Source organism: Phyllostomus hastatus, unplaced genomic scaffold, assembly GCF_019186645.2.
Source record: "Phyllostomus hastatus isolate PE091 unplaced genomic scaffold, TTU_PhHast_1.1 phas_scaffold_21, whole genome shotgun sequence".
NCBI classification, from domain to species: domain Eukaryota; kingdom Metazoa; phylum Chordata; class Mammalia; order Chiroptera; family Phyllostomidae; genus Phyllostomus; species Phyllostomus hastatus.
Genome location: NW_025334017.1, coordinates 14,965,261 through 14,988,989, shown reverse-complemented (window position 1 = coordinate 14,988,989; position 23,729 = coordinate 14,965,261). Strand labels below are relative to the sequence as shown.

The window sequence follows — 23,729 nt, the reverse complement described above, 5'->3', positions numbered from 1 at the left end:
CTCAGACTTTTCACTGAGACAAACCCTCTAAACTCAAACTGTCCATTTGAATACCTCACTGCCATGGCTGGTGAAAGGAGGAAACTCTCGCACTCCCCCATAAATCCACAGAGGGGGAAACTTCCAGTCTCGTCCTCACTTTAGAGAGTGATGAAGTCAACACTCCAGTCTCTTCCTCCCTCTTCTTGCTCCTCCCCACAGGTAGGAGAGGTGCTAATCTGTCTGGTAGGAGCCTGAGTTCCACTAGTACCTATTTTCCTGCAGGAAGACATCACAAGTTACTATGGCAGGACATCTAGTAGTTCTGTTCGACGGTTCTGTGCTCCTGCAGTGAGATCCCTGTTCCTACTCTTGTGAGAGCCATGCCACTTCTGACCTCAGAGTCCTAACCCACTCTGGGAGGGCCTTCCCCCTTCAAGGGAGGCTGAGTTCTTTCTGTGGGCCTCCTACCACCCTCCAAAAGCAGTAAGTTCTGGACGGCTGTACTGCAAACTCATCTCTGCAAACACAGGGGTTTTTATTTGGACTGGGAGGGAGGTGACCAAATTTTGGCCTCAGGTGTAATTCACATTTTCTAATTTAGATTCCCCAGAGCCCTGAATTTCACTCACCACTTGTCTTCCTGAAAAGATGATACTGCGAACCCCCTTTTGTCTACCGACCCTTCTCTATAGGCGACAGGCTGGCAGGAAGGAGAGGTGAATTCCAGCTCTTGTCTGCCTCTAACAGCCAGCTCTAAACCATTTCATTCTCTAAACTACCTTGTGATACTGCCAGGCAAAGATTCTTAATTTCCATTTACAGCCAAGAAAAGTTAAGTGATTATTCCATGGTCTAGTGGTAGAGTGGGACTAATTCTAGGTCATCAGACACTTGAGAGGGAATGTCAAAATTAGAAGCAAACTGACATTCTGAAGTTTCAAAATATAACCAGCATAATTCATGCAGCACTTCCTACCTACCCCTTGTACTCCTCCGGTAAGAAACTGTTATATAAACATAAGAGTTCACATCTTAATGTCCAATCCTTGCCCTTACAGAGTATAAGCAAAAAATAAAATCATGCAGATAATGAAGTCTCATAATGTCAGGTGCATGATTTAATTCCTAAGCTTCTGTGACACTGTGACCATGCAGATCACAAAAATAACACATTGCAGATGTTTTATCCATGTAGATCTGAGTGAACATTATGGAGCTATATGCCCTGGTGAGTACATATAACTGTGTTGCTTCTTTTGTTTTCAAGGACCTTATTGGATAGGATATTAGATATCAGTAGAGATAATGCAAGCCTTAAAGCCTGTCAAATTGAGGCAGTCTGTGCACCTGCATCCAGCCGTCCACCAGCACAGCCGTTGGGGCAGCTGTCAGAGTTCCCACCCTCCCCCACATAACTGGGAGTATCAAGCCACACGCAGAATATGTCTGCTTATGTGCATAGAGAGAACAAGGTGAGAGGCAGAAAATTAAAAAAAAATGCTGCAATCTCTCTACCTCCATTACTAAACCAGAAAATTCTGAACTCTACAAAGTAAATTGATGAAATATTTTTAATGATACATTGCAAATATTTGATGTAGATGGAATATTTTGAGAGGAGAATTTCCCCATAATCTCAGTATCTCAAATTAACATTTGAACATGTCTCTGGATGTTAAGCAAAGCAGGTGAAGAAAAAACTAACTGATGACCATTCTCTAGTATGCCTTATCACACACTAGAAAATGGTATAAGCTTAAAAAATTACTTTCACTTAACATTCCTTAGTTTTATAGGTAGTTTTTCTATTTCATTTGTGTGTGTATTGAATATTTTCTGTGACATGTGTATCACTTTGGTCTGTGTTTAGGAAAAAAAATCACCAAGCAGTACAAATATAGTCAATTCCATAGTCCATGGTTCACTTCCAGGAAATGAAAGGAACAGGAAAATTCTGGGAGAATGACAGTAACAATTTAATCACAATACAGTCCATAGTAGGTGCTCACCACATCCTTTGAGAAACAATGAACTTAAATTAACTGGATCCATCATAGACTTTCTTGATTGTGCTTGTATGTGAAAGTATTAGGTAGACAAGAATAAAAAAAGAAATATGTTCTGTTTACTTTGATTCATCTAGGAACTGTTTTTACAAGTTTTATAGAATATCAACTTGTTATCATCATTGATGCAAATAGTTACTCCTACATTTGCCTCTAAGTAGCTTTCCCTGTTAGATGTAGAAGCAAAGCCTTTCAGACACAGCTGTTCCCAGACAGACTCTCTCGAGGGAATGATTCAACCCCTGTCATGAAAAGTCTGACCACAGAGAAACTATAGAGAAAGATGCGGAAGCAAAACACAAATGCACAAGAGTGTGGTTTACATAGGAGGCTGTGATAGACCAATGTGAATGTAATCTTGTTGAATTCCAGTAACTAACTGCTCCTTGGTTTCCCTGCTTTGCTCTGATTCTTATACAAAGAGAAGTTGAAAACTTCACAAAAGATTGAATACAAAATTCCCTCAACATAAGTAAAACTTCTTAATATTCTCTTCCCTATATATTTTCAGCAGAATTGGCACCTAATTTATTGCCCTTCTAATTGGATCTCACAATATATACAATATACATCAAGATCCAGTGGGAAACAGGATGTCAGTGAAAACAGCAGAGTAGGAACCTCCAAAAATTCTCTCCCCCATAAAAGCAATAAGAAAACTCACAGAAATAGTCAGACTCAATATTTTCAAAATGTTAAAAATTAACCAAAGGCTCTCAGCAATCTAGATAGTGGTTTTTCAAAAACATTTAAGAAGCTATATCATAGTAAGAACAGTGTATTTTGTGTCACTTTAACTTGCCCTTTCTCCCTTCCAGCTCCACAATAGCCTTGAAAACTGACAGCTCACAATTACAGTGAAAACCAGAAGCCTGGCAGCACTGGAGGGAGCAGAATGGGCTGGTATGCCTTTAAAGCTTCATTTGAAGAGAATTACCACTATTTTTCCTGTCTTTTAGTCCCCTAGGAGATTCTACTTGTAAAGATATCTTTATTTTAACCTGGTTCAGAGCTCATCTGATGCAAAAAAAAATGTTTTCCTTGGGTGCATTTGTCAAAACAATCATAGGCGATTGTTTAACTTTGAAGCTGCCCAGGTGGCTAATTACAGTTGTGGAAAATACTAAGCTAAGCACAATTTTAAAGGGGAAAAAACAATAATATTCCAAGTTAATCTATAGATTCAATGCAATTTCCATCAAAATTCCAGCTGGCTTCTTTTTTTTTTTGAGAAATTGACAAACTGAGCATAAAACTCATATGGAAATTCAAGGCACACAGAATAGCCAAAACAATCTTTAAAAAGATTCCAAAATTCAAAACATAATACAAAGCTAGGGTAATCAAGACTTTAAAATATTCATATAAGAATAAACATATAAAGCAATGGAATAGAAATGAGAGTACATAAATATACCCTTACATTTATGATCAATTCACTTTTGACAAGGGTAACAAGACAGTTCAATGGGGAAAAACAGCCCTTTCAACAGACAGTACTGGAGCAGTGGCTATTTCACATGCGAAGAAGTTGAGTCAACTCCCTGTCTGATACCATACACAAAAAAATACCTGAAAATCAACCCTAGAGCTAAACATAAAAGCTCTTAGAAGTATAAAACTCTTAGAAGAAAACATAGGGGTAAATTTTTGCGACCATGAATTAGACAATGATTTCTTAGACAATACAACCAAAGCCTATTCAAACAAAGAAAAAAATAATTAGACTCTATCAAAATTAAAAACTTTTTTGCTAACAAGTAAAAACACAACCCAGAGAGTGAGGGAAAATATTAGCTAATCATACATTTGATTAGGTTCTAGTAGTCAGGAAAAAAAAAGACCACTTATAATTCAACAACATAAAAACAAACAATCCAACCAAAAAATAGACAAAATACTGGAAAAAACCACATTTCTCTGGAGAAGATATACAAGTGGCTAACAAGCACGTGGAAAAAATGCTGAACACTAGTCATTAGAAAAATGCAAGTCAAAGAAAGAGACATCACACCCATTAGGATGACTGTAATCAAAACAAAGAACAATAAAAAGTGTTGGTGAGGATGTAGAGAAATTGGAAACTTTCTACATTGCTTCTGGAAATACAAAATGGTACAGCCACTTTGGTAGAAAATCTGATAAAATCTCAAAAAGTTAATATAGAGTTAACATATGACTCAGCATTTCTACTTTTAGATATATACCCCAAAAACCTGAAAATCAGTGTTACAATATCTTGTACATGAACACAAGATTTTGTGTTCAAAATCTTGCACATGAACACTCACAGCATCATTATTCATAATAGCCAAAAAGTGGAACAAACTAAATGTCCATCAACTGATCAATAGATAAACAAAATTTGATATATATATATACAATGGAATATTACCCAGTCATATAAAACAAAGTACCAATATATCCTAAAACATATATAAGCCTTAAAAAACCTTATGTTTAGTGAAATGAACCAGGCACGAAAGGTATGTGGTTTATTATACAGATGGATTATAAACAGAATTAAATGATTCCATTTATGTAACCATGTCTAGAACAGACAAATACAGACACAGAATGATTCACGGTTTTCAGGAGCTGTGTAGAAGTGGTTCCCAGGAGAGGGGGCTGACTGCTGATTGTTATAGGCTTGTATTTGGGGATGATAAAGATGTTTGGGAAACACCTAATCATAATGGTTGCACAACCTTGTGAATATACTAAAAACCACTGAATTGCACATTTATAAAGGGTAAGCTTTATGGTATGAGAATTATATTTATAGTAAAGAAAAGATTCAGGGGTTATACCCAAGCACTATGAAGAAAACATTGTAATTAAAGCTAACATTTTTCAATCAAGTATCATAATAATATTTTTTAAAATGTGAAAAATCAATGTGTTGATATTATATAGTTACTCGGGCATTTTCCTCCTTGTCTAGACTAATTTTTCCATGACTCCTAAAATGAGAACTATATTTCAAGAACTATGAGGTTCACTATCCCCTAATAATTAAAATACTCCCAATTTAGGCAGAAAACACCTAGCATTACATTATCTTGCATATTAAATTCTCTAGGATTTAACATTCTTCATCACAGAGCATTTTCTCGGGGTAGGCCAGCTGATTGAAAACAGAGGGGATTGCTAGAGTTTAAGTCTGGAGGCAGTCTCCTGGTAGAATTTCCTCTTTGTCTAGGGAAGCCAGTCTTTCTCTATTAATACCATCAAATGATTGGAGAAGGCCCACCAAAGTCTACTGACTTAAATGTTAAGCTGATCTAAAAAAGGTACCTTCAATTAAAAATGGAACTACCTTATAACCCAGCAATTCCACTTCTGGAAGCGTATCTGAAGAAACCTAAAACACTAATTCAAAAGAATATATGCACCCATATATTCATTGCAGCACTATTTATAATAATCAAGACTTACAAGCAGCCCAGGTTCCCATCAGTATATGAGTGGATAAAAAAGCTGTGGTACATTTATACAATGGAATACTATTTAGCCATTAAAAAAGAAAATCTTACCCTTTGCAACAGCATGGATGGATCTGGACGGTATTATACTAAGTGAAATAAACCAGTCAGAGAAAGACAAATACCATATGATTTTACTTATATGTAGAATCTAATGACCAAATAAACTAACAACAACAACAACAACAAAACAATAGGAATAGATTCATAGAAACAGAGAACAGACTGACAGCTGCCAGGTGGGAGGGGGTGGGAGGCTGGGGGAAAAAGGTGAAGGGGTTAAGAAAAAAAGCTCAAGGACAGAAACTAGCATGGTGATTACCGGAGGGAAAGCGGATAGTGGGGAGTAGAAGAAGGTATGGTGATAGAAGGAGACTTGACTTGGGGTGGGGAACTCACAACACAATATACAGATGATATATTATAGAACTGTACACGTGAAACCTATATAATTTTATTAACCAATGTCACCCCAATAAATTCAATTAAAATACCTTCACAAAAACATGTAGAATAATGTGTGACTAAATATGTGGGTATTATGGTCAAGCCAAGTTGACACGTAAAATTAAGCATCAGAGGGATGACACAGTAATGACTCTTATTCTAGACATCTGAGTTGCCCTTCAACTACCTATCTCTGTGACTCCTGGCAAGAAACTGAGGTTGCCTCTGTTAACCTCAATATCTTTATGAAAAATTTGGGAAGATACTAAATTTAGTATGCAGAATGAGAAAATAAGGGGTAGTGGGGGTAGTGAGGGTAGTATAAGACTTACTATATATTTTCCCCTGTTAAACTATACATCATACGCTAGTGAATGTCTATGACTAATATTGAGAAAACAGACACTTGGTTTAAAATACCCAGTACCTGCTGTGTTCTGCATGGCTGTGGGATATATTGAAATAAACCGGCTAATTCCTTCATATATCTTAAATTTTGAAGAATTGTTTGTATTTACGTAGGTATGTATGCATGCATTCATCTACTTTGGTCTTAAGGCCATTTTACATAAACAAAGTACAACTGAAACACATACGAGACATATAGATTCTTTTACATTGTATTTTACATCAATGGTACCCTCGAGACTTGTGTACCAAAGCAGTACTTCATCTTTGTAAATCCTTCCCTTGCCCCTACCCTACCCCCCCCAAAAAAGTATGCTTTCCTTTAGCTTTTTTCCTTCATACCATGGTTCCCCAACTACAGCAGCTTCATCTAAATCTCCCCTAAACTCCATGTTCCTAAATTGTCTCTCTACCCCATGAAAATGTAATGAATCCATTAGTGACTCATTCTTGCAAGTTCTTGTTATCAAACGTGTTCATAGGTAACCCTATAATCAAGATCCAACTATTTCTCATTGAAAATCACTACATAGCAATCACTATGCTAGATAACTTCATATTTGTTAATGGGTATAAGTGCTAATCGGTTAATCTCATAAAAGCCCTACAATGCTTTAAAATTCTTTTTCCTACCACTAGTCAGACCTTTTCATATTCCCCACATCTCCCACTTCTGCTAATCCAGATACCTCATGTCTACCCACCTGTTCTGAGTTGATAACCTTAATACGTACTCCGCTGAAAAAAGAGAGGCCGTCAGGGGCAAACTTCATTAACTTCCCATTACAAATCTCTACAGATCTACAGTGCATCCTACATTATTTAGTTTCATCTCATCTCAAGAAAGAGATATAGTTCCTCTTCTTCCAAGCTAACCCCCATCTCTTTCTACATTTTCTGGGAGGTGGAAAATAGCACCCTTGGCCCACCGCTATTTCCTTCCGTTTGTCATATTTTAAATATCTTTAATCTCTGCCTCAAAATACAAGCCTGCTTCAGCAAACCTTACCCTTAAAAAGAAAACAAAACAAAAAAAGTTTTCCCGCTAAGGTGTAATTCCAAAGACTTCCTCTTGTGGCCAAGATTGTGTACCAGAGATAAGATTTACCCCTCCACTTGAAACAACCAGAAAACACACAAGAGATATTAAAACCGATTCTCCGAACACTGGGCATGAGGCAGTGAAGGATGGGGGCCCTGAGAGAGGGGAAACGAACAAGGCAAGCCCTATGACCACTACAATGGACCCATCTATTGCCATGATGGAGGATTCTAGGATGAGGAGGAGAAAGAGGGGGAACCGAGACCCTGCTCCCTGAGATGAGAGGACAAAGCTAAGAGACTGGAGAGAATGCGGCAGCTGGAATTCACAGAACAGGGGACCAGAGAGAGGAGGGCTGCACACAGAGAAAACTGTGAAGATCTGCAGAGGGTCCCCATTGAGTATTTAACTGATCAACACAAGCGTATGAGGAAACTACTGGGGCTGAAGGAAGGTCCGCCAAGAAAGATTAAAGGGAACTATGCCAGGTATTCACACTCAGCCAGGAATAACACCTGCTTTAGTCAGACTGAAAAATCTCCTGATTCACACGGCATGGGGTTCAGTGCTCAGAAAATTCTTGCCTCAGTAGGGGCCATGGTTAGCCCTAGCATGAGCACTGCTCTGATTCCTTCTAGCAATCTTAAAAGCAAGATGTGAAAAGGGTTACACCATTTCCAAGTAATTTACCCACATCTCAGAACAAAGCTCAATAATATTTACAGAATAGAAATATATTCAGCTCACAACTGGCAAAATTCACAATATTTGGCATCCAAAGAAAAGTTGCTAGGCATGCAAAGCAGCAGGAAAATGTGATCCATAATTAAGGGAAAAAACAATTGAAACTGACCCAGTCACAGAGCCCATATGCTGGCTGAACCTGCTTCTCTTTGCTTTCTTAGTGGCTGCATTCACTAAGGTGGCCCTGCTCCTGAATCCTAATTTAAGCAGTGACTAGGTCAGTCTCCCTCCTCACAGGAGATAGTTATGGTCCCCTGCCTTATCTGCAAGAACTCAACTCCTGGTGCTCCTGCCTGGAGGAGACCCCAAAAATCTGCCAGGAGTTTCAGCGGCACTCAGCCTTCAGTTTCTGTTCCACTACTGATTCCCAGAGGCAGTTTTCTTGCTTTTGAACATAGCTATGTCTTTTTAGTTTTCCGTTTCTCCATCTTAACTCACTGCTATGTGTTCAGAGCCCACGGGAAGCTTCAGAAAGTGACCTCACCATACCATCTCAACTGGAAGTCTTCAGCCATTATTTCCTGAAATTCCTCCCTTGCTTTCAATTACACTGCTCTCTCTTGGTTTTCCTCTCACCACTCTGACCAGCGCCTTTCTTTCTCTGGATCCTTCTTCCCAGCCTACCCATTGAATGTGTGGGCCTTGAAGGGCTCCATTATCTCCTTACTCTATTAAAGGTTTAATCCGAGGTTGTGTAGGTCTGTGATTCCCTGAAATTTTATGAAAACCCTAAAGTTTTTCCAGTAAGTAAAAAAATTTAAAAATGAGAAAAAAAGAGAGGAAAAAGGAGGGAAAAAAACAAAAAAAGAAATAAAAACAAAAAAAATGAAGAAAAGATTTTTAAAAATTAAAAATGGTATCAAAAGTTAGATTTAATTTTTATTTTTATAAAGCTCACTGATGGGATGTTTATAATAAATACAATTCTTCAGTTATTTAGAATTAACTCTGGGGGTGTGGCAAGCTAATTTGAAAACAGGAAATATTCTTTAGAAGTCCATTCAGCAAATGAGAAATGTAATTGGGTCCCTGAAAGTGTTGATAGTAGATAAAGCCTATAGAACTGAACTGCATTGGTTAAATGAAGGGCAAATAATGGGTCGAGTTTGTGTCTCCCATTCATTATGAGTGTAAACTACATGGTGTTCATGTGTTTGTTGGTGTTTTCAATCATCAGATATTCAGGTAGCATTTTTCATAAGCTGCTGGACACTGGGTATGTCCAGATGAACAAGACAGGGTCTGCCTTCATTGAGCTTAGAGTTTCATCTTTTCATTTCTCCGTATTTATTTTAATTCTGCTCCTTTCTTCCCTAAAGGAAGTTGCCTGAATGCGGCAATCCAAGGAGGCCCAGAAGAACGGTGATGAAACAAGGCATTAAGATACCTTGTGTAGTCCGTTTGCAACATCATCAAGAAGTCCTCATTTGAGACTAACCCCTAAAGAGGAATGTTGCAGGTGGTTTGTTTTGTTCTTCTTCCTTTTTTTTTCCTTTTTGCAAGCTAACCAGATCATTATCCCTGCTAATTGAGCAGAGCAGTACAAATTAGCCAAAGGGGGAAAAATCAGGGAAATGTGAGTACATTCCCCCAAACACCTCCCTGCTCTCTGATCATCTATCTACAAGAGCTCGTTTTAGAAATGGAGGTCAGAGGGGTTTGGGGCTAGGGAAACACAGTTTGTACGTAAATAAACTAGGCCCCTCTTTTATAGAAGAGTAGTTAAGGGAGCGGTTGACAAAGTGTACAGAATCCCTGCTCTCTGACACCACAAAGTATCTATTACATGAGGACTTCCTTCTGGCGCCAGGAGGCAGTTTTTGCTTGATGTTCTACAGCGGATGGGAATGGGGGTGGTGGGCTGCTAAAAGGAAAGTGACGCTGAGCAGGTCTACTATTGGGAAAGGGTGCAGGAAAACAATGAGCCCCTAGGAGAGAGAACTGGAACAATAATGTGACCACTGACCTTGAAGAATGCTCGATAGTTTTCGGGGCAGCTTGCATACCACCTGGCTCATTGACCATCACGAACACACAACTACCTGGAGGTGGGTTATACACAGAGATACAGCTCCAAGAAGGTGGGCAAGCAGCCCTAGGCCACTCAGCTTCTAAATGCAGAGCTCTCCTAACATCCACAGGACGCTTTCCAGTACTTGCCCTTTGGCAGGATGTCTTCTCTCCTCGGTTACAACAAACAAGGCGTGGGACCACATACTGGAGACCAGAGCTGTGTGCTACATCTCAGGGGATGTTTCTGAAATGGAGTATTGCCAATAATAATCAACAGTAAAATAAAAATCCTCTAAGACAGAAGTTTCTTAACTTCTGACTAACAATAAAAAGCTGCCTCCAGGATTTTTTAAAATAATATTGTTCTCAGACTGAGGCCACAGCCCAGACTAACTCCCCCTTCAGGAGTCTCCAAGTCAATGAGGTCCAGGGAGTCTGCAGACTCTGCCAATGCAGTATTTAAAGTCATTTGCAGGAGACAGTCTTCTAATTGGATCTGCGGTTTCCAGAACAGTTAGGCCCTGGCGTCAGTTTGCTCTCTAGAATCCACATTGCTTTAAAAAACTCTTTTCCCAAAGCCATCTGCATTTTTAGTTGCCAAGACAATCAATGAGAAGTTTTTCCTTCTGAGTGGCAGAGAATATCAGCTCTAAATCTTGCCCCTTTCTCTCTCCCTGTTTTTGTTCTGAATGCCAGCTTTTCCACCTTCAGCCCCCACAAATCTGTGTCCAGGCACTGACCACTCTGCACACCTGAGGCCAGCCTCACCTGGCCACAGTAGGCAAAGACTTGGTGCAGTTCTTGGACAAATAAACCAGCAGCAGAGAACTGGATGTGCCACGGATGACAAGACTCTTCATGTGGAATATGACTATTCCCACAGGTGTCCAACCACAAGGCTGGCGGAGTCCAAGTGCCAGGAGGTCCTTATTTTCCTTAGGCGCGGGGGGGGGGGGCGGGGGGGTGGGGAGAGGAGGGGAGACTGATGAGCTGGAAGACCAGGGAGAACCTATAAGACCCGGGGTAAAGGCTGACCTCCACATGGGCCAGAGCTTCGCGTAGGCAGAGGAACTGCAAGAGAGAAGGCTGGCCTAGTTAGGTGACCCCATGTTATCAGCCTCGGCAGACTTGCCCCGGAAGTGACCCGTACACCATTGACCTGCACACCAGGAGACCCAGAACCTCTGTCTCTCTGGCCTGGGCAGGGAACTCCTTACAGAGGTCATCTCAGAAAAGGCTGATGAACTAGACACAGGATGGCCAGCCTGGAGGTCAAGCCCCAGCCCTCTCCAGAGCTAAGTCTTGCCCTTACAAAGGGCAGCGCAAATCCAAATCTTAAACCAAAGTGTTTTTCTACGTGCTCTGGGGCTGGAGACATGAGAAGAGGTTGGACACACGTGGTAAGGTTCAGTCAAAACGGCAGGACAGGAGAGAGGAGATGTGACGTCATGTGTGCTTCCTGCATGATCGAGCTTTTTCCCACGAGTGTGTGTCCTCTGAGTGGGCGGGAGTCAGGCTCACGGACACTTGCCACAGGAAATAGTGGACACTCAAGGCACGGTTGCAGAGTTAATCCCTGAATTGTCCAATGGAAATACAATGCGAGCCACACATGAAATTCTACATTTTCAGTAGCCACTTTATAAAAAGAAACAGGTAAAATTAATTGTCATATTTCCTTTAACCCACTAAATCTGAAATCGTATCATAGTTTAGCATACAATTTTTAAAGTATTAATGGGGTATTTTACTTTCCTTTATTCATGTTGTTTTCACTGTCTGGTTGTACTTTGCAGTACTATACATGCATGGCCACATTTCAAGTACTCAGTAGTCTCGTGTGGCAGCTGTATTGGCCAGTGCTGATCTAAGCTTCTTGTGTTTTTAGATCAAAGGTACCAGCAATTTCTTCAGCCAGCCAGACAGCTCAGAACACCAGGAGACTGCTGGGGGACAGCACCAGGAAAGCCAGGTGGGGAGAACTCTGTCCTTCCAAATGCATCCCCACAGCCATTTCTTGAGCTCCTACTTACTACCTGTTTTGACTTGGGGTTCACAGAATATAAAGGCAGCCCCTGCCCTTCTCTGAACTGTAAACCCACGTGGCCTGCCCAGCTTCAGACTTCCTTGCACGGTACTCACTACAGTGTTGAGAGGGGGGTGCTGATAAATGGCCTTTTCTATGGTCTGTAATTATTGGCCCACCTCATTTTCCCTTTTTAAAAACCGAAGTCTACATTTTAAAAAATATTTTAAGCCCTGCCCAGTGTGGCTCAGTTGGTTGGGCATCGGGTTTGATTCCATGGGCATGTGCCTGGGTAGCAGGTTCAGTCACCTGCGGTGTGTACGGAAGGCAACCAATGTAGGTTTCTCTCTCACACTGGTTTTTCTCACCATCTCTTTCTCCCTCACTTCCCCCTCTCTAAAATAAAAAATAAAATATTTTAAATATATACATACATACATATTTTAATATATTAAGCATTTTGTGTGTGTGTTACACCTGAGCCTTCTGCCTTCACATGCACCATTATCTCATTTAATCCTTTAGTAACTGATTCAGGTTACTAGTTTTCAAACTAGGCAAAGTGAGGCTTGGAGAAGTGCTATGACTTTATGCTGAAAGAACTGGTAGAAAGAAAAAGTTTCTAATACAGTCCCATATATCTTCCCTCAGTAAGATCCCTTATGGGATCTGTGGACAATGTCAGGGAGTGGAACTGTGACTTCAGACCCTAGAAGCCTGCAGTTCGAGCAAATGAAGCATCCTGATGCCATCTAAAACCCAGAACAAGCACAGGGGTACAAGATCTGGGTCAGCTCCAGCTCCTGACATATTAGCTGTGTGATGCTGGGCAAAGATTCACAGTAGTAATAAATATAATTAGTATTTGTCGATCTTCTCCAGTGTACCAGGCTCTGGCCCAGACAATTGCTCCTCTACCTCCTGGTCCTCATAACAAGAAAGATAATTTATTTTATAGCTTAGGAATCTGGGCCTCAGATAAAGTAAGTTACCAAAAGTCATCCAGCTGATAAGCAGGAGAGCCAGGATTAGAAAACATTATTAAACATACTAGTGTTTGTTTTATAATGTAACTTCAACCCTAACCCACTGCATAAAAAAAATCTTAGTTTCAACACCACCAATGTACATCATAAACAACTGTATATTCATGTTACAAATCTAAAAAGCTGTAAAGCCTGGGCATATAGGAATTGTTTTTAATGTGCTTTTTTAAAATATAAAAACAAGGCATTATTGATTTGCCATGTGTGGTAACTTGCCAAAACAATTAAAACAACTGGGCTTTTAAAGGAGATAGTAATACTTGCACTGTTCTGCACAGGAGGATATTGTAATCACTGTGAAGGAAAAGCAAAAGTGTTTTGAAAGTGCAAAGAAATGAAAATGTCAAATATTACAGACACATTAAAGCAAGCTGCTCTTCTATACCAATATGCAATGTATATGAAGATACACATCCCCATCTTCATTAAGAGTCTGCAACTTGAAAAAAGTAAAGTATAAGTTGAAAGAAATGGAGGGAAAAAGAAAATAATAGAAAGATAAAAGAAAAATAGACAAATTAACTGGCTTTCTTGAAAAAGAACAAAGGGAAGGAAGGAGAAGCAAGAAGGAAGGAAGGAAAGAAGAGAGGGAGAGAGGGAGGGAGGAAAGGGGAAAGAGAGAAGAGAAAAAAAGAATGAAGGGAAAAGGAAAGGAAAGGGCTATGGAAAATATAAGCACAATTGTTGGGATCAGACAGTTCTTTAAATAAGAAACTGGCCATGACCTGCTTAGCGTTGAGGCTGGGTGCAGTTTTTGCGACTGTTTAGAGAAAATCTAGCGCTCTCTCCACCATTAATCTTTCTGAGGAAAGACTTTGTTCTGCACCTGTATAAACAATCCAGATTTTTAAAACCTATATGCCTGCTCCTAATGTGTGAGACTATGTATTTATACTGATAGCCTCAAGTCATCAATAGACGATGCAAAACGCTGGCCTGAGATCCCCCTTTACATCTTTTTGCTTCCCCTTCTCTTTCTGCTTCCCTCCTTCCCGCACCTAGAGTCAAGTTCAAGTTCAAGAGCTCCCGGAAGGATCGCTAAGCTTTGTCAAATACACCCTGCATTTTCCCAGCCCAGAAAAAACTGGAGACAGCGTCCTTTTTTACTCAACTGATGCCAGAAGGAGACCCTCCCCCCACCCCCTCACAAAATGACTAATATACCGGGAGAAAACCTCTGTAAAGCCAGGGCGGGGAAGCGGGACGGGTTGTGTGAAACATCCCCCAAGAGGAAGGCATGGCCTGGGAGACGAAGGTAGAACCATGCCTGAGTGATGAAGTCAGCCCGGGCCAGCCACCTGTTGTGGCCCTTCAGGCGCGGAGCCCGGCGCATTTGTTCTGCTGGAGGAGCCGGCGGAGTGAGGCTTGCCCGGGGGCTTTCTGCCCCCTCTGCCCTGGGCTGACTGCACACCCGTCTGTCTCCTTGCACTTCGCTCAGCTTGGGAGCCTGAGGATTTTAGGGGAAAGACGAGTAACCTCCCAAGTCCTCTGTGAAGGCTCACGGAGTACCGCAGCTTGATAGAGTCTTAATTATTTTGTTGTCGTTTCAGGGGTCTTTTAAAAAGTTTCTTGGTGGGCCCTCACATGGCGCCTAGCCGGGTGACTGGTACACAGCAGACGCTCCGTAGCTCTACATTGGTACCCACCTCCCAAATGAGGTCCACACCCCGAGACCACGTACTGCAAAGGCCCATCCAGTTAGAACATCATGAGACCGCACGCAGTTTTGTTTCGTTTCCTTTGGGAGGAGCGGCAGGGTGTTTAATTTTTGGCTGGGGACAGGATTAAAATTTTTTTTAATGGGACAGGATGGTTCTGGGTGCTGTTTTGTCCTTTTTTACTTTGGATGATTATGCGGGCTTAGCATTCTGCGTCCAGAAGCTCACTCTTCAATACACAATCTAACATAGTAATCGATTCCCTAGATTATTACTCAAATTTGTCTCTTGCATCGTGTTAGTAACAACAAAAATCACACATGCAGCTCTCAGAGATGCGGCATCCTGTGGTGTGTGGCAAGGAGGCAACTGGAATGCGGAGAGGCCAGGGACCTAACCACGGAGTTTGAGGCCATTTCTACTTACAAGCCTGATGATTTGGGGTTCCTTACTTAATATCTGTATCTGCGGTTTAGCTTCACGCTTTGCAAAGTGGAGATAATAACATTTAAGTCACAGATGTTTTAAAATGAAACGAACCAGTAGATAAAAGTGCTTTGTAGATCATAAAGAGAGGTCAAAGAAAAAGGAGGAAAACGAGAGGTAACTTGTGGATTGTTCGGTGTTGTTTGTTTTGGTTTTACTCGCGTCCGGCAAAGCTTGGATAGGCAATGATACAATATGAGTGACAAGCTTGGAAAATAAAGTTCTGCTGAAAAAGACTGGGAACGAAGCAGAGGTCGCTTATCCTGTGGTTTCTAAGTGTGTAGCAATCTTCGCCATCGCGAGCTAAGATCAGTTAGGGTGAGCGTGGAAGTGGGGTCAAGGTCCCCTTCTTCACTCCCCCGCCACGGACTATCTAGGGTCCCTGGGCACAGCGCCCAAATCTCCGCTCAGCAGAGACTTCCCCTTCCCCGCCCCCACCAGCATATCCTCGGTGCGCAGAAAAGCGGTCCCCACCCCTTCCACGCCCCCGCCCCACCTCTTCTCCCCACCCCACCCCCCCTTTCCAACGCCCTCTCTCTCCCTCTCCCTCTCTCTCTCTCTCTCTTTTTGCCCGGGGTGGTTTGTTCCGAGCAGTACAGATAAATAGTCCTGTCAAAAGGCGCAGCTCGCGGTCGTGCAGAAGGAGCCTGGGCCCAGCGCTCAGTTTTGGGCCCACGCTCTCTGGAGTTAGCGGCAGGGCTCACTCCCGCGGCTCCGAGCTGCGGGACCCTGGTCTCCAGTCCTCCTCAGACCTTGGTTCGGCCCCCCGCCTCCGCTAAAGAGCCGAAGGCGGAGGCCGGGAGACTGGCCTGGGGAAGGAAGGAACTCGGGAGTGGGCGTGAGGGACGCAGGGATGTCCACGGGTTCGGTGAGCGACCCGGAGGACATGGAGTTGCGGGAGCTGCAACTGGGGTACCAGGTCCCCGCCTCTAAGAGGCCGCCCCTCCGCGGCGCAGAGCGCAGCTACATATCACCCAGTGACAACTCCTCGGCGGAGGAGGAAGACCCCGACGGCGAGGAGGAGCAGTGCGCTCTGGACGCGGCGGGCGGTGCGGGAGGCTGTAAGAGAAAACGGCCTCGAGTAGGTGGGGGCGGCAGCGGCAAGAAGCCCCTCCCGCCCAAGGGCTCTGCGGCCGAGTGCAAACAGTCGCAGAGGAACGCAGCCAACGCCCGAGAGCGCGCCCGAATGCGCGTGCTGAGTAAAGCCTTCTCAAGGCTCAAGACCAGCCTGCCCTGGGTGCCTCCCGACACCAAGCTTTCTAAACTGGACACGCTCCGACTGGCTTCCAGCTACATCGCCCACCTGCGGCAGCTACTGCAAGAGGACCGCTACGAGAACGGCTACGTTCACCCGGTGAACCTGGTAGGGGTGCCGCGTTCCAGGCCCGGGGCGCGGGCCAGGAGATGCCCGGGACGCTCCTGGGAGCGGGGCAGAGTCAGCCCGCTGGGAGAGCACGAAAGAGGGGTTCTGGTGCGGGTGGTGAGGACTCCAGTTTGGTTTCCCCCAAATCACAGGAGGGGCCAGCCATTCTTCTGGAGAAGAACTACCCACCCTCTACTTGCATCATTCTGATCATTATGTCCAGTGACACCTATTGGTTAATTTTCTACTTACGGGGTGAATCTGGGTTCCATTGTAGAATAAAGGGCAAATCTCCCTGGTGCAACTTTTTCCAGCTAAGAGTCGGAAAGATTTGGTTGAACAAGCCCTACTTTCTGATAGGGAGGAAAGATGAGCTCTATTTAAAAAGCTTTGGATTTTTAAATTCTTGCAGAATAGCAGAGGTTTCCCCAAAAGGAATCAGTCTGGAAAGTCCCTCGCTGACCTGCCAATTCTTCCGGCTTGAGAGCAGAAGGCTGATGGTGTGTGTGTGTGTGTGTGTGTGTGTGTGTGTGTGTGTGTGTGTGTGTGTGTTGGGGGAAGGGAATCACAGGACAAAATCTCCAACTACAGGTTTCACGGAATGATGGTAAGGGCACAGTACAGGAGGAAGCATGCATGCTCCCCCCCACCCTCATTCACTTGATCAAAATCCAGTAAAACCGAGTTTAGAGAGAAGAAAGGCAAGTGTCCAGAACACTGATAAAGTCGCCCTTCAAAATCGGGACTATCTCAGGGTCCACTTAGTTGAGCGGTTTCGGTTTGAGATGGTCGTTCCTCCTCTTACATCAATCGCTCTTCTTGATTTTACAGACGTGGCCGTTCGTTGTCTCGGGACGACCCGACTCTGACACCAAAGAAGTTGCCGCTGCCAGCAGACTCTGTGGGACCACGGCTTAGATCGAACTTGAACTGAACTCACTTATTCGGATTACTGGTTAAACCCGTGTTTAGGGGTCACAGAGAGAAGGGAGACTGCGTGCGCACCCCCGGAGAATGCGAAGAAAGTTCCATTGGGTTCTCCTAGACAGCCCGCCACCCCGAAATCCAACAGGACACTTGGCGGGCGTAGGGAGCAGAGCCGGACGGTCGGCGGGCGTGGCTGTCGCAGCTGGGCACCCGTGGACCCCGGCTGCCGCGGATCAGGGCGAGGACACTCCGCTTCTCCAGAACCAGCCTGCGGTCTAGTGAGCGCGGACCGATAACCCCCACGCTGCCTTCGGAGCCCGGCGCCAAATCACCTTGGGCGAGCTACCCAGGTGAACCAGAGATCAGGGCAGGACAGGAGAAGGCCTGGCTCTGCATAGCGCGCGCCTTTACGGTTGCACCGTTAGGACGCTGTCTCCGTGACAATCGGCTGCAAAGACACAAGTCTTCACGTGAAAACCCATAACGGACAGGCTTTTAAGCTGCGAAGAGAGGAGACTGATACCTGGATGGGGCTGGTATCCCACAAGGCAGCGCGGTGACCCTGTCTCCAGGCGGACAGAGGTGAGGGCTCCCTGGCAGCACTGGAAGCGGTGGTGGCGCGCAGTCCGAAACCACCTGAGCCGGGTTTGCTGTAAGCGCTCACCGCCGTCCGGCCTCTCTGTTGCGGGCAGACCCCTCACGGCTGCAGACTCCCACCTCTTCCTGACCAGGCTTCCGTCTCCCCCAGCCCCTCCTAGGTGTGATCCACCCTCCGTCCCACCTTCCCAAGCTAGGGTCTCCTTCCTCTCCTCCCTCCTCCCACACCTCCTTGCAGAGTTCCTTCCAACTCCTGACTGTCCCCACCTGCCCTCAACTACCACCACCTACACCCCCAGCACTGGTCGCTCTTCCTGCACACGGTCTCCCTCGCCCGCGTTCTTCCTTGCTCTGGACCGCTGAGCCTAGTTCGGTACATGGTGACCCTGCTGAGGAGGAACAAACCGCTGCTGGAGGTTGCGCTACCACAGTTAATTAGCAAATGTAAATAAACTTATTTTTTTATGAATAATAAAACCCATTGTGAAAAGCGAGTGCACTGGGCGCGTCAGAATGTGGTCTTTGTTGCCCTTTACTGTCTGTCATGAAAGTCAACTCAAAGGTGCTCTCCTGGCTCTGGACAGAGACTGGGTCATTGTCTGCAGAGTGGAGGTGATCACTTTTGGTTCCCTACCTTTCCAAATGTAACTCACTAATTTCTGATTGTTTCTTCTGGAGGCCAGGGTTACTGGAAGGCAAGGATTAGAGGCTTATGAGGTCCTAATAGCTTTTGGGGGCTATGCTGAAAGGTATATGCTTTTCAAAATAATATAGGTGCCTATCTCTCATACACAAACACATGCACACAACACTTTCTCCAGCCTGAAACACACTCTAGTGTTTACAATTGCAAGCAGTTCAAGAACCCCCTACAGTTCACACACCAGTGTGTGTGTGTGTGTGTGTGTGTGTGTGTAGGGGTATCTTAGTTTAATGGCAAAGTAAAACTATAATACAAAACACCAATTCATATTTTACTAGAACTTTCTTTTTTCCAAATATTGTTTATATAGGGTCTTTAATGTACACCACCTCATTTTCCTTGTTACTTTCTTCCACTTTCACTGCAATTTTGCAGGATGTAATACCTCAGAAAACCCACTATACACTTTTTTAAATGCTGACTTTTTAAAAGTAACATTCTCTTTGCAGAACATTTAGAAAAGTATGAAGGATAAAACTACCTAAATAACTGCCCCTTTTGAGGGGTATCCTTTATCTCATCAAGTCGGAAGTCAGTTTTCTTGACTAAGGGGAGCAAATACAGCAGCCATTTAAAGGCAGGAGAGAGGTGGGGGCATGAATGACTTCCTGTTTTGGACTAAACCAACCCAAAACTCTGGAAAACTGCTTTCTGACACCATTTTCTTGGGCTTTTGTTTATACCCAGAGGATTCCAGTCTCCTAATCCAGTTCTCACCCCCTACAGCTGGGCTCAGGGCTTACGTTAGTTGGTGTCTGTGACATCAGGCACTGTCTGGTAAAAAACAGAAACAAAAACAAAAACTCAGGAGCACATAGTGACAGCAAATACTGGTTTAGTCAAAGGTACTTTAGTTGGCCCTAATTCTGGGCGGCCAGCTTCTTGCTGGTGGGGTGTATACTGGGGTTGAGCTGGGAGTCAAGGTCTTTTCCAAAGCTTCCAGCAAAAGAGGTCCTTTCCCAGGAGGAGGCAGCTCAGTAGTGCTTTGAGGTGAGCCTGAATGTCTATAGAACCCCACCTGCGATCCAGGCTCTGCTACCCCACAGACTAGTGAGCATATGTAACCTCCCTAAGGCTCAGTTTTCTCATCTCAAAATGGGGTAATAACAATGCTTACCTGAGAAGATTGTTGTCAGGAAACAATGTGATAACAATATTTAAGCCACCCTTCTAATAGGCAGAGAGCAGCATGCTCAATGCTGACCACGGAAGGGGAAGGGCAGAGTGCATGCTTTAGCCCAGGGGAACATTTTAAGCCAGTGGGGACAGGTCAGGAATCCCATCCAAGAATGAGTCCAGTTTGGAGATGCCTGGATTACAACTGTACAATAAAAGTATCCCATGAGAGCAGAAACAGAAAAAGAAAAAGACAGGCTATATGTGTAGTGAATACAGGTAAGAACGAGCATTTGAAAACACAAGGAAATAGTAAGGCAAATTCTCATAAATAAAAAAAGTATTTAGAATATGCATTTCCATAACTGTATTGTCTCAGCGCACTTCAGGAGTGAACTCGGATTCTCTGCCCCTGCTCCGCCACAGCCCTCCCGGCACATGCACATTCAGGTGGATGAGCACTACCTGACTCACAGGTACTGTGTTATACCCTGCAGGCGCATTGTTATGGCCACTTGATAGTCTTATAATTTATAGAGAAAAAAAACTTTCTCAAGAATTGTTTGCTTCATGGTTTCTGTAAAAAGTCCAATGCCAAGAACTACCTTATTAAAAAAAAGAAGAAGAAAGAGGCCAATTTCTAGTAAGTCGAGTTGAATAGTATTGCTCAAACTTCTCGACAGAGGTTGCTTCTAGAAGAGGCCTTAAGCACCTTGTACCAGTCATTTTTCTTTCCTTTTTTAAATTTTAAATTACATGTTACATTCAATATTATTTTGTAGTAGTTTCAGGTATACAGCATTGTGGTTAGACAAACGTACACTTTACAAAGTGTTCCCCCCGATACTTCCAGGACCCACCTGGCACCACACAAGTTGTTGCAATATTACTGACTACATTCCCTCTGCCTTACTTTCCACCATGCAACGATCTTGTAACCACCAATTTGTACTTCTTAATTCCTTCACCCTTCCCACCCCATCCCTTTGAACCAGTCTTTTCTTGATCTACCATGACTGCCCTGTGCTCTGAGTCGTAAAGTGGTATATCCCCAAACCTTTCTTACTTTTTTTCCCTTCACCATTTTTCTTTAGGAATTTGGGCTGAAGAAGTAGGAGCTGGGACTGAGGAACAGAGGGGTTAAGAGAAACAAGAGAAGTAAGCCTGTTCTTATGTGTATCTCAATTTTATTATACCGCTAAGAGAGAAAAGTGGAGCAGGAAAAGTCTAAGAAACATAATGTAAAAAGTACTAAATAACAAATAGAATGAGTAAATTGAAAAAATACTCCTCAGGGGGCTTTTTGAGGGACCAAAGCCTTATTATTAGTGATACTGACTCAATCAAAGAGAACAAAAATCCCCTTTCGCAGACTCTTCCTAAGATGAATATATTAAAAGAAATGCGTTTGGCACTGTAATTTTGAAACATTGAGGCTTTTCTCTTGGTGGTGGATGTAGAGTTGATTTCGTGCACATTCTTTCTCTCTGAGCTTCAAAGCACAACTTCACTTCCGACAGCCCCTCTGAGAGACGGACGGTGAGACGATGACAATTACAATTCACAAAGTGGAGTTTTTCACAGACACAGTGTCTGTCCATCCCCACCCCCACAATAAATGCTTCACATACATTTTTTAAAAATAAGGAAGACATTTCCTCTGTGTAAAAAAGAACTAAGTGGAACACATCCTATTTTAATAGGTAAAGGTAAATAGTTTGGCTAATACTTTTGAAAAAAATTAAAACGATAACCGAGAAAGTCATTTTAGTACTGGTTGGAGGGCAGCAAATGGGGAACTCAGGACTGACTTCTCAGTGCTGACTTCTAGGAAACGACACAGGAGGTATGGAGTAGCTCCCTTTGGAAGTAAGCATGTGGCTACCCCTGGGCACCCCTGCTTACCCACTAAGGGGAGGCCAGCCTGCTAATCTCCGAACTTGCCACTTACCCTTCATCTCATCTTCTTTCTGTTCTGCCCTTTGTATTATTTTCTTCTCCCTTCCACAACAGTGAAAATTGGTCCACAGAAATCCTTTGAATCTATGACTCCAAGGAAGTGTAGAAAGTGGCCAGTACCCTAAATTTATGCATAGCACGCAGGCACAATTAGCCCTGAGGTAATAGTTACCTAGGAACATCTCATCCATTGTCTGTTCTACCATCACCGTGTGGTAAAGTGAGTCCCAGAGCAATTAAGAGCAGGGGCTTTGGGTTTGGTAACAATCTGGTATCTGTTCTGAGTATTAATTACTATCGGCAGTAGAAATGGGGAGGGGTGGAGAGAAAGGCACCAGAGGCTTTTATTTTTTACTTTTCTTTCTTTCTTAAAAGAGTTTTTATGTTGTTTTTGAAATTTTAAAAAACTTATATTTTTCAAAAAGATCATGATCTTCTGTGTTGGATGTAGCTGGTGGTGGTCCAGCCCACCGTTTCCTAATCTGCATCTTCAAGGACCGGTTCTCCTCCGTGAGACAAGACCATCCATCCATCCTTCCTCACAGACTGTTTTCAAAGCAGATTAAATGAGGTCATTCTATTACACACTTTGGAAAAGCTCTACTGATGCTAATTTTTATAAATTATAGTCTTAATTTTCTTTCCTTTCCTTTCACAGTAGTTCAGATGTCCTTAATCCTTATCTGTATATTTGTCCCATCACTCCCCTGTACCACTTATAAAAGTGGTACCTTGCTCTTTTATGCCAGGTCTAATTTTCACATATTGTTGTTTTCAAACCAAGGGGAAGCGTTCATTTAGTTTCCTTCTAAAATATGAAGATCATAACACTCAACACCAAAAATTATCCATGGGATAAAAAAAAACAAGCTCATTTAGGAGTGCAAGACAGACTAGTGGATTTTGATGCAACAGAGTACACGAAGTTCACTGATATGATTTCAGATTCCACAATGCTGTCAAGCTTTCAGAAACTGTACTTATATAGATTTGATGTGGTATGGAAGAATATCCACAATTGGCCATTAAAATACTTCTTCCCTGTACCACTGTATACCTGTGTGAGGCTGAATTTTCTTCATATACTTTCATAAATAACATGTCACAACAGAGTTGTGTATAAAAGCAGAAATGAGAATCCTGCTAATTTCTATTAAGTCAAATATTAAAGAGATTTACATAAATATACCACTATGCCACTCTTCCCATTAAAATGTTTTGGAATACATAGCTATTTTTATTAAAAATTTATTATTTACATTCACATGTAGTTAGTTTATTCGTATTTCAAAATAAATTGGTAAATGTTTTCTTTCAGTTTTGATTTTAAATCCAGTAAATATCAACAGATTAAGCCACATAAGCACAGTTTTTCAGGGGTCTTTAATCACTTTTAAAAGTGTGAAGAAAGCAGAGACAGGAAAATGTTTGAGAACCTCTGGCCTAGGTCATTTCTACGGCCTTTTTCATTGATAAGATTCCACATGTCCTTAATTTTCTGTCAGTCTAGGCTGATCATGTCTAGGTTGGATATAGGAGAAACATTTGCCCAGAAAGATTCACTAGAGAGGTTGGGAAGATGACTTCGGTGGGGCCGGCTTTCTTTATGAGATGCCCCTGTTGTCCGGCCAGACAAGCAGCGGGGCCAGTGCCTGAGCTGG

General features: G+C 43.0%; 1 protein-coding gene across 2 annotated transcripts; it reads left to right on the top strand.

The window, feature by feature from the left end:
- Nucleotides 1–15,985: 15,985 nt before the first annotated feature.
- Nucleotides 15,986–18,789, top strand: MSC (musculin). 2 transcript variants are annotated; one of them, XM_045861226.1, is made up of 2 exons: nucleotides 15,986–16,757; nucleotides 17,598–18,789. In XM_045861226.1, the coding sequence occupies exons 1-2, from the start codon at nucleotides 16,257–16,259 to the stop codon at nucleotides 17,682–17,684; spliced, it is 588 nt and encodes a 195-aa protein (XP_045717182.1). In that variant the 5' UTR covers nucleotides 15,986–16,256; the 3' UTR covers nucleotides 17,685–18,789. The 2 variants fall into 2 exon arrangements, with proteins under 2 accessions (XP_045717182.1, XP_045717181.1); XM_045861225.1 differs by having other exon boundaries at nucleotides 15,986–16,766.
- The last annotated feature ends 4,940 nt before the right edge of the window (nucleotides 18,790–23,729 follow it).

What these genes read in the sequence shown, in the direction of transcription:
- MSC (XM_045861225.1), top strand. Translation starts at nt 16,257, where the DNA reads ATGTCCACGGGTTCGGTGAGCGACCCGGAGGACATGGAGTTGCGGGAG. An exon ending in ACGTTCACCCGGTGAACCTG is followed by an intron (nt 16,767 to 17,597) that starts GTAGGGGTGCCG and finishes TTGATTTTACAG; the next exon opens with ACGTGGCCGTTCGTTGTCTC.